Below are 14,421 nucleotides of genomic sequence, written 5' to 3' on the forward strand. Positions count from 1 at the left end.
ATAAAGCACAGTGAGTTAATTCCCTTGACGTATCAACATTTATGTAGAATAGCAAATGAATGGTTTTGCTCATTGTATAAAAGACCATGAACAAAATTCACTAAACTAAAAAAAATAAAATATATATTATTTGAGATTGAAGGTGGTAGTATATCCCCAAGATGTTATGTAGGCCAAGGAGAAAATAGAAAGACATGTTTTTCAGGAATACATAATTCAGAAATGAGCAAGACGGCTACTCATCTCCTCTAATACCTGTTAACATGTGATTTTCAGTGATTTGTACCAATTAAATGGTAAAAAGCTCAGTTTACATGTGGACAAAAATTCTAGCCCACCACAATCTGTTTGCACCCGCATTGAGTGCAGCTGCTTGCTATCCCAGCTGGCTAGGGTAATCAGAAGGCATCACTACTGTCTTAACGAGGCCATCTGGGAGGATTTAAGCCAAAATACCCATTAGGCCATGTAAAGAACAGGTCCTGTGGGGCATCCTGAATTTTTTGTGTATGTCATAGGACACTGTACAAGTTTTTTGCACGTCATCTGGCAAACCCATTTGTATCAGTGGCCAAGGTTTCAAAGGAAAATTAAAACAAGCTTTTATGGACTTGGCATATTATGAAATGCACTGTCATGGGAGAACTTTGTTATGAGCTCAGTTAACAATCATGTTATACTTAAATACTGAAGACTGTTCTTTAAGCTTATGCACAACAAGCTGCCACAAGTTCTCTTTTCCATAGCAATTTGTCAACATCATCAAGACTGAAGAGTCAATTTATGCAAATTTGTTAATACTAAGTCAGAACTTTGAACTAATGCTGAACAACTTAAAATAAAAATTTGGATGAGTTGTCACCTTTACAATCAGGGCACATCTGCAAAGCTACTCACTTCAATTTAGAGACTGTCCTCAGCATGGCTTTACAATAGGTCTCTGTCCATGTTGTACTAGGCAGCTGATTACAATGTTTTCATTATTTCTTTTTGTAGAATAAAGTTATTTCTAACAAGTCCATCTTCTAATTAGCTGTTTCTTCATCCATGACCACCTATTTACATCATCAGAAAGATTGGCTTACCAAAAGAAGGACTTTACCAGTTGCCTCGACACACTTGCTTTTAACACCTACATGGAAATATAAACTCCAAACACAATCCTGAAAGTCCTTTTTAAGCTGCATCTTCACTGAATTTCTGTTCTTTTAATATAATTTTCTTCTATCCTCAGCAAATATGCTCTCAACCCAGCAACTCACATCAACTTTGCTCCTTCCTTTCCATCTGCTAGGAGTCTGCATTTAACTAAATGAACTTGTGCAGTGCTTCCAAGGCTTGAGAGAAGTGCGTAGGAGAGGTTGCTTCTTGTAACTGCTTTTGGTACAGGTTAAAAGCACATTCACTCTTTAGAAAAATGTTTTTACCCTGGGTTCTGAATCTCGAAACTGTAGTAAATTAGTTGAGAAAATAACTGAGTGGAATCCCACAATGCTGTTGTACAAAGTAAATAAAAGAAAAAGCAGTTGCTCAGTTTCTCTTTTGATGTATAATGAATATGAAAAAAAAAAAAAACCAAACTATAATTAATCAGTATTGTGTAATTCCTAGTAATAAGACAGTATTCAAATGTAACATACTGTAGAGGTGAAAAAACAACTTATGTTATCAGATACATTTCTCTTAAAGTACAGCTATTGCTACAGAAGGAAACTTCAGCAAACAATCCAAGCAAGAGTCCCATCTTTGAAAGATGATTATTATTTCTATAATTTAATATAAGAACTAAGAACACTCAGACTTTTCTAGAACCAAAAACACTCCCCATCCTCCCGCCTGAAAAAAAAAAAAAATCCTTTCAGAACTATGTAGAGAAGCAAATTCTAGAGACAGATAAACTATTGGGTCTTAATTCTTTTAAATCCACTTGCTAAAATACATTAATTTATGCTTTGGACATGTATACAGTTGTGCAAATCAGGATACCAAGAACCAAAGAGGTGTCAAGCAAAGACATACGTTCAGAATACCCAAACTATTCATATTCTGTGTTAAAACTTTCATTTGGTAAGATTATTCATAAAGTGTCTAATTGATACAACTATGACTGGGAAGGGAAGGGATTTTTTTTTTTTTAACCAAAGTTCATCTGTTTTATAATAAAATTCACCTGTTAGAGCGCTTATTCATGTATATACACAGAGACATTTGTCTTAGTTTAATTAGTTTAAATGTAAAATACATTGGACATACATAAATAGTTGATAACCTTATACATTCAGTTTTCCAAATCAGAAGTTTGCTTAGGAAACAAAGGATATATTTGGCAAAGCAAGCTGGGTTTTGATCTTTCCTGGATGTAATCATCTTGGAACAAGAAGTTCCATGGAGATTTCTGAATAAAAAATAGATTTGAGTTCCCTAACACTGTTGCTATATACCAAAACACATTTTGATTAATTACATTAACTATCTAAATCAAATGTCAAAGAAAACAAATGTTTCCAGTTGGAAAACTTACTGAATTTAGAATGTGGTGTATTGATATTGGGTTTAAAGTAACATTTTTTTTTTTTTTATCAGAGTTAGATTAATTATCTCTCTAAAATCAGTAGAAATATTGTTTGAATTCAGCTGTTTTGATAGTGTATCACTTTAATATTACGATCATATGTTCATCTTCCAAAAGCATTTTCTAAAGGCATGATCCAAAGCACATCAGATTAACAGAAGAATGCATCCTTGACTTGAACAGACTGTGGATCAGGCTTTAGCCACTGAAAGAATAAAATTCTCAGGTGATTTCCTATGAGATATGATGAGAAATTGAATACTTGGAGGTTCTCATTGGTCATAGGTGGAGCCCACAAAGTGACATGTGAAAAGTGCTAAAAAAGGAACCCATAAGGACTGGAAAAGACTCAGCTTTTATGGGTTATTGATTTACCAGGAAGAGTCTTGCCAAGTTTAAATGAAGAAAAACAAAAAAACGGCATAACCCAAGTAATGCTGTTGAGGTAATGTACTCTGTAATAGTGAGTGAAAATGGTGGAAGTGTTCTCCAACATCCTTTCATAAGACAGCTACATGATGTTAATGAAATAAACAGCTCCAGTAAAAACTTTAAGAAATCTGAATCCCAATGAATTTAAAGTACAAATTATTGTGTATGCTGGTATTTTACAAAGTAAAATTACAGGATCTGTAATAAATTTTTAATAAGCATTTAAATGTTAATTTATTGAAAAGAAACCTTGTAGACTGACACTTTTAAAGATGATGAACCTTAATTATGAAACTGCACTCTCATTTCACTGATATTAATTAATTAAACCACATGAAAAAATGTATAACATAACTTCAACCAAAATGGTCTCTCAATTCTTAAATTCCCTCATAGAAATGAGGGGTTAAAGGTAAGCAACTGTGATGCAACAAAATGTTAAAAATAACAACATCCACTTCCAGTGGGAAAAAATATTCAGAAAAAAATTGCTATTCTGTATCTCTTTTCAGACCCAAAACTTACGGAAGAGTTCTAATTTATGTTTGAAATGGTAAACTGACAATTAAATTAATAATACTGAAACTTGGATTGGTAGAAATGTTGAGATATATTACAAAAATCTGAGTAAACTTGATCTTAAAAGGGAACTAAATAATTAATGTATTTAGATCAAACAGATTAGATTCAGCTTTTATTAATCTATTTTAGCTTGAATTTTTGTTTGTTTGTTTTTTAATCTGAAAACAGTATTTATATTCCCCAAACCATACAATATTCAATAATGCAGAGAAAATATCTTTTCCTGCACTTACAGTCAGGAAAAGATTTAAAGTCACTTACATTGCCCTGTAGTTTTCAATCAACCAATATGACATGAAATTTGTGATTTTTTTTTAATTATTTATACTTTTTTGAACAATTAATTTGAACAATTAGCGTGAAATTAGGAATTTAAAACTGTATCTGTAATCATGTCATGTTTAGCCTTTTATGCTCCACTGGGGCTCTCTTTCCTTACCTGGAACTCTCTTTGCCCAGTTGATCATATGCACTAATTCTCTGTCTGCAAGGTTGGTCAACAGGGTCATCATAGATGCTTCGTTGAATGGTCTATTTGGGTCATATTCAGAATAAACTATGGGTGGCTCAGCTTCCAGCAAGGCACTGACCATCTGTTCTGCTGTCAAGGACAAAGCTGGACTGTTCTTCTTGTTATGTTTAACCACTAGTGGACTTGTCCAAAGGGTGGGAGCTCGCAGCTCTGTAGAAGAAGCCTCCCCGTTCCTGGAATCCTGTTCCTCTCTTTGCCGTTTCTGTTTCATCATTCGCCCGCCTCTGCGGTCTTTCCGGATTCCTAGAGACACACAAGAATATAATGAACTCCTTTCCTTAAACACAGGCATTACGTAAATATGGCCTCAGCCAATCAGAATCTGTTGTTGATAGACCCATGGAGCATTAATGCCTGGTTTATTTTGTCAAGGCTTCTTCCTACACATGGAATCTTACATGAGTAGTTGGAGAGAAAAAGTATTTCAAAAAGTATAGTGTCAGGAATAGTGACAAAAGGAAGTCAGTACCTGGAAATAAACATCTTTTTTTAAGCACTAACTTCAAGGTCATGTCCCAACCTCTAGCATGCAACTCTTCAATGACTGATCAATGTAACTTCACCATCTGAGTGGACTAGATGGATCACAGAAGTAGCTCTCAAAAACTATCCAAGAAGGTTTTGCTCAAGTTCACCAGTTTTAACTAAACATTATTACTGACTGTGTGATCTTCCTAGTTACATCAGAACTATCCAGAAAAGTTCCCAGCATAAGATGGGCTTATACAGCAATAAAGATTGCCATATAAGCAGATAAACAAAAGCAAGAAAAGGGAAGATAATTGCAACCTCTGATCTATTGTGGGAGATCTACTGTCAAACGTCTGTTACAACTGGAAGAGAAACTATCTTTGTCATTACTGCACATTTCTGCAATGTGTTTAACACTGAATGACCCTGAACCTTTGGAAATTATCAAGTCAGCCATACTAATTAGAACAACAACGTAAGACCTTACAGTAGAACAAAATCTCCCTTTGTGGAAAAGTTACAAGCAAAATATAATGATAAAGCCCACATGGACTCCAACCATAAAGAGAAGATTAAGGCTGCTTCTGAGTGGAGAAGGCACAGGCATTCTGAGGCTGAGTTAAAAACTTAAATCAGTTATCGAATGGGGATGGGGGATGAGTAAATAATAAGGAAGGCACACAAGGAACTGAGCTGTGAAGAGAAGCCTATGAAGGATCTAGCTCGCTTGCAACCATACTGAGGATCTCATTGCTGCTGGGTCGGCAGAGCCTGGAAGACCATTTGCGTGGGCAGCCCATGCATGAACCACACCACTTCACACAGTATCCACAGTTCATTAGTCCTAACTGAAGCAGATCACTAGAAAACAAAGTGTTTTCTACTATACAAGTGTAGAAGCTAGGCCAACCCTTCTTTCTCCCTCTCACTTTTTTGTAAAGAGATGAAGAAGCTGACCCCCCAAGTTAGACGCCTGCTATTTACAGTATGTACCCTTAGCAACACCCAAATCCCATTTCTGAAACTGAGAAAAAAGAAGGAAATAATCTGCAGTGTGGTCTTCTTCCATTAGGAAATAAGAGCCTCAGCTACTGAGCCTCTCCAAATGCCCGTCAAAATGGCAGGAGGACTAGTCAGAGCCTTGTAGGTAGCAGTTCCCTTACTTCCATTTCCAATGCTGGGTGGGCACAGGGGTTATTCTGGAGTTCCCGTGCAATATGTTCCCATGAAAAGCTGCACCATTCCCAGTTTGATAATCAAAGGAATAAAGATCTATAGAGAAGAAGGAGGAAAACTATTCAAGAAACAGAGGAAGGAGAACAATTAAAAAAAAAAAAAAAAAAAAACTTTGAGAACTTCTTCCAGTTGAAAGAAATGAATACAGGTCTTTCTAATGGATGGGGGAGAGGAAAACAAAGTCTTTGCTCAGCTTTTTTCATACCACAGAAATATAAGCCTTTAGGTTCCCAGTTTTTGTTATTAGCACCTTCATCCCAAACCCAATATTTCTTTGTATAAATGTTCAGATAAATAGCTTTTGGATCATGTCAGCAGGTGTCCTTTCCCAGTCTCAAAGGAACAGAGTAGATCTTTAGATCAATGTGCCCATTTCTTTGAATATGGTGATATTTTCACTGAATTAGTACTTGAAGATTAATACCTATAAGTCTAATTCTTTCAAAATCTAGCAGGCCTCCTGATTCTAGTCTCTCAATCTTTCCATATACAGCAAGTTCAATAAAATCTTTCATCACCCTTACTACTGGACCTCTCTACATTTTCCCATTAGTTAACCAAGTTGTAAGCCAAAAGTTTGAAGTGCATCGCTGCTCCCATTCTTCATTCAGTAATACCAATTTTTTCTTACCTCTGGACTATTTCTGTTTAGAAGATGAGGGGGAGATCCTTGCTATCAAGAAAAAATGCTAGACTTATTTTGGCAAAATATCTTCCTAGAGTTATTCTCATTGATAGCTTACTTCATTGGACTACTCAATAGTATGCATGCTCTTCCATAACAGATATTTTTGTTGTATGCTTTATATCACTGTAATGTTGTTGAATAGAAATTACCATCTGAAACATGCAGACATAATCATGTGAACAAAACCACATGGTTCGTATACACTAAAGCATTTGCTAGCTTTCCCACATCCCAAATTCTACAGCTGCACATGCAGTAATTTCCTTTTGAAGAGTTAGTAGTATCCTTGGGGCCTCCACTGTTCGACATACTCATAAATAGATGGATTCAGTACTGACATAATTCAGAAACATGATCTTAGGGTTACAATAATACTATAAAAACATCAGATAAGCTAGTTTAGAAAGTAAATAGAATGTTGGAAGTTACCAGGAGAGGAAGGGAGGACAAAGCATATTCATAAATCACAGATTATGTTAACTCATGAGACACACTACAACGAACACTATATGCAGTTCTGTTCTTCTCATTTAAATACATATATATGTAAGATATAAAAAGGGATAAGTGAAAGACATGTAAGATTATCTGAAATGTGGAATATGTTTGGTGCAAGAAAGAGCTGAATTGATTAGGTCTGCCTGGCTTGCATGTAAGATACAAACCGACAAAATCCAGAGTAGCAAGATGAATAAGATATGAAGCCAGTGGAAGGTTCAGACCAGCTGACGAGGTTCTTCTTCACACCATGCAGAAACAAAGCTGAACTTGTGAATACATTAGATATTGGCATGACAGTGAAAGATATAGGTCAAATTTTGTTGGAAAAAAGAAACCATCAAGGATTAATACATGCAAGTAGAGTACCTTTGGCTTAAGTCTCTATGCCATAGATTACTGGAAGGTAGGCGAGAATTTTTTTGTTTGTTTTGCTTTAAACATATTCCAGCCATGTCTTGTTGTGTAAAACAAGGATATGATGATAATTTGACATAACAGAGGGCAGGTAGCAAATGTAAGCATGCTTAGTTGTTTACAAATCAACTAGATTCTAACTGAGAGCAATAGTTTTATTTTTAATTCATCTGCACTGGCTTCTCTTCACCCTGAAAAAACATGGTACATTGAGTGAAGCTGAACACAACCTGAATTTTGAAGAAATGCCCTGCACAAATCCATTTTTATGTTTTTATTTCATGAATAATAATAACAATAGTAAATCTAGGAAGCCTACATTAAATCTTGTAGAGAACAGATCCGAAAAAATAAGAAAGGGACAGTACACATTCCTTCTGCATCCTGTCAGAAACTTTTATGATGATGGACATAGAGGTCTTTGAATCTGTATTAGCATCACACTAGTAAGAGATTTATAGAAATTACTACTAACTTTTCACCTATCCCCTGGATGGTTACACAACATAGTGATTATATTATTCATTTTCTTGGATGAAATGGGAGTGAATATCTCTCTGAAAAATGTAAGTGCTTCCAAATCTCCTTCAGCTTAATCAAATTTTATCTCTTAAAAAAAAAAAAAAAAAAAAAAAAGATAATAGTAATGCACAGTCACTAATTCCAAAAAAAAGACAATTCTATTGAGCTAGTTTCATTGCCAAAAGTGACATGATCTGTAAGTTTGTTCTTTTTTAATATATGAATGCATTAATTTTGATTCCACAGCTCAGCCAATAAAGGAACTTGAATTGCCAGATATTAAGAAAAACAATGTTCTACCAAAGATGGAAGTTCTGTGTACCTTACAAAAGCTCTCAAACAATTTCCACTTCATTGTAAAGCTAAAACAGACAAGATTTTCAAAGACAGTAAGTAAAGCCTCATATCTAAATTCAGCCATGGAGACAAGCTGCAAAACTGTTGAGCAGTTGCATACTCCTGGAATTCAGTAGAACCTGATCAGCAATAAAATTGCATTGGGATTGTAGAATCAAACTTTAATCAGATGAAGCACTTCTGTAGCGTTTGCAAACAGGTGATTAAAATAGAACAAAAGATAAATTCTAGATTATTAAAAAAATATCCTAAATCACCAATGCATTGGACAAACACTGAATCTCAGCCATCCAACAGTGGCTCTCAGCATGCATGCCATCACACAAGTTTGGCTGCAAATTTGTATAGACATCCCTGCAGTTGCAGCACACGTGCACATCTTAAAAAATAAATGCTAAAGGTTTTGAGAAAGCATAAGCCACTAGAAGGGGAAAGCTACCTTACCATTGGAAACGGGTGCCAGAGGGTAACAGAAGATCTGCATGCTCTTACTAAAGGCAAAGTGTACATTCTTACTCTGTGCTAATTTGTACTTGTGTCCACAAGCTAAAAAAAAAAAATTTGGACAGTCTTTACATTCCTACATATTGCAAATGATCTGCAGAATCAGTTACTTACATTATGATACATACTTAACAGTAGTAACAAAAATAAAGCTTCAAAATTTTATTGAAGGCAAAGGATAGTAGTAAGCCCACACCACAAGGCAGTTGAATATAAGTCACACAGATAATTTCTGTACTTTCTAACATTTGAGAATCTCACTTTGCAACTTTGCAAAGAATCCAACCAGGAACAAAGGTTTTTTGTTTTTTTGTTTGTTTGTTTGTTGTTGTTGTTGTTGTTGTTGTTGTTTGTTTTGTTTTGTTTTTGTGATAAGTGGTAAGGATGTCACAGCTGCAGTATTTTTCCTCTAAATATCTTATTCAGTAAACCTGAGTTAGTTTAGTTCTGTTTATCTTGAACTCACAATAACATAAAACTAAAATAGTTTAAAGTCACCACCTTCTTTGAAGTTCATTATCATTGTCTAGGCTAGGCCATAAAAATATATTCAAAAGCAACTGAAGCAATTTATTTTCTTAACTCTCCCTCAATAAATGTGCAAAAGTACAGCATATGCTGCTCAACCATAAGTGACAGCAGATTTGACTCCAGAATTCCAGGTCCATACAGTGGGATGAGACAGTATTTTGTCCTAGAAACTGCCATATAAAGTCTACTGGAGATAGGAGCTTCTATTTAACCTTTTATAAACAAATAATTTTACCTATTAAAATCAAAGTAAAGACTTAAAATCATACAGCAAGCAAGCAAGAAAATTAAAAGTAACACCTCATGTTGGTATGCATAAGTATCTTGTATATTATTTGATAAACATTTCAACTTAAAACTTTAGGCACACAAAAAGCTTTCTGTTTTTAGCATGTGTTAGCCCTGAAGCATGCAAACAAACAGGATATTTGTAGATACAATCTTGGCTTCCACATTGTGATTCAGTGACAGTAGAAGGGCTTTGTAACAAAATAATAGAAGTTGCTTTTAATATTCGTAACTGACGCAGTAGTTTTCTACTTTTGCAAGGAAAACTTATGTTCCTTCCAATTGTATTTTAGATTATTCTCTACTTTTGTCAGTGGCCAGACGCTGATAGGTTTAGAGGAGAAATTCAGGAAAGTAACAAGCCAATGAACTCTTAAATCCTGTGCCTCTTTTTTCTGAAAGTACAACCAGAGAATCAGCACACTGTTGAACTATCAGTCAGAATGTCAAAAATCAAAGACAAAAATAATCTCTATCACAATATCTGGCTTTTTTATCCTCTAACTGCTTAGAAACCACATAAATGATATGGAAAATGTTTCTTTTCAGCTCACTATCTTTCCGTTACTCACAGTGCTTTGGCATCCTACAGTTCCAAAGCTCAGCTCAATCACGTAGTGATAATGGCATCAGTAACTGCCCCAGCCATGGGCAGTAGAATGCAAGTACTGCATAAAACTCATTAGCACATAACTTGGAACTGTACCACTAATGGTACACGTGCCTTACTCTGGGAATCCTTGCAATAGTCAATGTTCTGCAAATTAACCTCCACTTTTTACTTGACAGACATTCAGATTACTTTTCAAGTATTTAAAGTAGTGGAAACACAGTAGATTTGGAAACTTGACAAGTCAAAATATAAAGGCAGGGTAAGTGCCAGAAGTGGAGAACCAGAGCTCTGTTTCTAGGCAACAAGCATATAAGCAATAGCTTCTCATTCATATCAGTGTTGTTTCATGTCTTACTGGAGCTAGCTTTCAAAACAAATAACTTTTAACACACAGAATACGCTCCTACTTAAAAACTGCCTGCTCAGAAATGAGTTTTTAGCTTTGAAGATTTTCCTGCTTGTTTATGGATTCCTAGTAAATGCAGACTATTCCTTTTTAGTGCTTTCTTTCCATTGCATGTAAATACCCCAGTGCAGAGGGACTGGAATTAGATGATCTTTAAGGTCCCTTCCTACCCAAACCGTTCCATGATTCTATAAATAATTTTGGATATGGTATTTATAATTAAGCCATGTATTGCTTATAAAAGTTTGTTTAATATTTACAGACAGTCTTTTACTGTAATAATTCGAGTCAAATGGAAGAAATAAAAGTATTACAACTAGGTCATCACCCTGGAGCTGGGCCTAATCATTGAACATTATATTCTTCCAAAGCAATAGCTTTTTGCCAGTCTATATCAGTAGGTGAATATAGTCCTGAGAATTGGCTTAGACAGGCTCTTAAATCTCCATTTTTCCAACAATGGACAGAACAGAATCTGATGTACCTCAATATTTGTTATTCCTCTCTCTGCCACAACAATTTACTGATACTGATTTTCAAAGTCCTCCACGAATTCAAGACATTCAAGATACATTCAAGAAATTCAAGACACTTCCTTGTTTGGATACCTCACCCAGTATTGGACCTGGATGCAGTTCCCCTTTTTTGCGATTAAATTATGTTGGACAATGGTCATATCAGATGGTTGTATAGCACCTAATGAATAAACTAAACTAAACTAAACTAATAAAATAATTAAAATAAAATAAAATAAAATAAAATAAAATAAAATAATATAAAATAAAATAAAATAAAATAAAATAAAATAAAGACTACCGGACTGGAGTAGTGGCTGGTTAGCAGCCTACCAAATGAAGCCTGGGAGTTTAGGTGATGTAATCAAAAATAAAATCCAGGAAATTTTTCATATTTTTTTTTAATGGATCTTATCTCTTTCCTAACTAGGACTTCTCACTCTATAATCAGTGCTACCTCTATGAAAAGAGAGAGAGAAAGAGATGCAGCAGTAAGGGGTGCCGGGCACAGGGCTTACATACAGAAATCATGGGTCTACCCCACATTCTGCTCCACTAGTTTGCTTGGTGATTGTCACATTAAACATCGCACAGTCCTAGTATTCACATCAACTACTGTTAGAAAACAGACAAATGTAATTTGGGGTCTCTAGTGACTTTTCATAACTCACAGTTCGAGAACCAGTAAACTACTAACTACAGATAACGGTCCAAGACATGCTTCCTCCTGATATGTATTTTGACATTCATTCTTTCTTCATAGCACATGTTTTAAAGAGTGCCACAGGATTTGTACAAGAGGAGCAACAGAAGTTCAATTAATCCATCATTCAATTGAATCACTTTCAGTGCTGACCCTCCTGCACAAATCATACTAAATTTGGGCTGGAGTAATTATGGCAACAGCCCCATTTCTGCATAATTCTTACGGTGAAGGCATAAACATTCTTGGGTTCACAATGAAGGCTTTAAAATAACCAGATATTAACCATGATTTGGAAAAGCCAAGTCATTTTAGGAGTATGAGGCCATTAGTACATCTCTCAAAGAGAGAAATTGTAACTGCTACACTTTAGAAATTAGATCTAATTTCTAAAGTGTAGCAGTTACAACACTGGGAGGTACCTTCAGTATGGGCAAGCGGGAGACAGAGCTGGAGGCACAGCAGGAATCTTAAACTTCATTTTAAAACTATCAAAAATTTAAACAGGGACAATCTTTCTGCTGTATCTGTCATGAAGTAATATCACAACTAAAAATAAATTTCTAATTAGGATCTTTAAAGAATGTAAATGGCCAAAAAGAGAATGTAAACAAATAGGTAGATATAATTGGCTTTACAATCTCAAAGAAATAGTGTTCAATAGTAAAACATCAACAATTCTTCAGTAGTAAAATATTATTACATGACTAGCTAGAGCATATAAAGAAGCATAAAACAGGTTGTCAGGTAGGGCAAAATCTCTGTCCTTAGAGATTTTCACAACCTGACTGGAAAAGTCTTAAGCAGGCTGATCTGAATTCAGTGTTGAACCTGCTTTGACCAGGTGGCCCGACAAGAGGCCTCCTGATGTTCCTTCCACCCTGGACTGTTTTATGAAGTAGAAAGAGAAAAAATATATTTGCAAAAACAATAATGTTTTCTTTTTCTTATTTTGGGGGCAGAGCAATGCAATATTATATTTCAATGGCAATAATCCACTTTGCATTTGTACAGTGGAGAAAAGGAAACATTTCACTAAAAAGCCAGGTTTCCACTCCATCTTCTTTTCCAAGAGCCTGCTCTAAACTCACGAAACTTTGCTTCAAATGATGCTTAAGTATACGCTTTCAGCCCATCAATTCAGCCCAAGGTCCTACAGTTACATACTTTTCCTTGTACATTTATCAGGCCCCACCTACACAGTTATTTGGCTGAGTACGGAACAGTATGTCCAATAAATATCATAAAGGTTCTCCTCAGACAAACCAAAATAGTTTCACATTGTTAAACCATTTGCCCTCATTCACTAATTTCTATTTTTGATATAATATTTCATTAAAAGATAATTACATGGAAAACCAGAAAGTCTGGAGTCATTCCAGTGGCTGCATCAGACATAGATTTAACTGTGGTTCTGAGAATGATTTTAATAACTCTCTAACCTTTTCTTTTTTTCTTTTATTTTTATTTATTTTGTTTCTAACCTTTTCTTTTTTTTTTTTTTACTTTATTTATTTTGTTTTCTGTTTGTTTGTTTTTTAACATGTAAAAATATAGCACTCATCGAGGAAGTATAGCTCTCTCCATTTAAAAACAAAAAATCAGTAATGTTCTCTGAGGGGATGGAAAATTTGCCAAGTGCTTTTTATTTTCCTGTAAAACTTTGTCTTAAACTTAAGCAACATTGTCACACTGAACTAGACTGAATTCTCATATGGTTACAGTTGGGTACCTGGTTCAACAGAATGTAAGAGAAAACCTGAAAAGAGGAATGTTTTTTCCTCCCTGTTTCTAGTAGTTAATGAATGTTTCTATAGGCACCTGACTTGTGGTTATAGCACACTGCTACATCAAACAGACTTTTATTCCATGGGCTGTACTGTAGTAATCTTTGAAGTCTTCTCAGATAATCTCTTTGGGCAGCACTGGAGGATGTAGGTTTCAAATACACTGTGATTTCATAGTCCAGAGAAATGACACTTCTGAACAGAGAATCTTCTCTAGACAATATGAAATTCAGGCTGTTCCAAAACAATAAATACCCGTAGGCGTATTCATGATCACCATTTGGATATACTAAATGAGCTCTCAATCCTTGATCACCATATTTAATATGTCTTGAGGTTGGGAAGCCATCAGCATATACCAGCTGACAGAATCATGTACTTCTCAGAGTTGTTAAAAATACCTTACCAGGTAAATAACTGATTCTTCAAAAAGGATGTAGCATTTAACATTATAGTGAATATTTTCATAGCCACATCAGCACCCTGTTCTGATCCCATAGGGCGCTTGATGTTAAACCTGAATCATCACAGATGAAAGAAGAGGAAGAATGTAGCATTCTAATAACTAGAAATTCACGTCTATTTATCACACTATAACATATTTAAGTGATAGGTAATAATCAAAGTCAGGTGAATAAGACCCTTTGGAGCCAAGCCATTAAAAAGTCATTAAAACAATGAAGTAATGGAGAACTAAGTCTATATTGGAGCAGAGATCACCTGGACCATATATACAGTTGAAGCCTCTGCAACAGCTGTGAAAACTG

At 35.1% G+C, this 14,421-nt stretch overlaps 1 protein-coding gene across 1 annotated transcript in view; it reads right to left on the reverse strand.

Moving 5' to 3' along the window:
- Positions 1-14,421, reverse strand: part of ESR1 (estrogen receptor 1) — a 169,043-nt gene that overhangs the window by 53,021 nt on the left and 101,601 nt on the right. The window contains 1 exon segment of the mRNA XM_040552612.1: positions 4,026-4,361. Coding sequence (XP_040408546.1) covers positions 4,026-4,361 — 336 coding nt within the window.

This window comes from Cygnus olor, chromosome 3 (assembly GCF_009769625.2).
Source record: "Cygnus olor isolate bCygOlo1 chromosome 3, bCygOlo1.pri.v2, whole genome shotgun sequence".
In the NCBI taxonomy this organism is placed as follows: Eukaryota; Metazoa; Chordata; class Aves; order Anseriformes; family Anatidae; genus Cygnus; species Cygnus olor.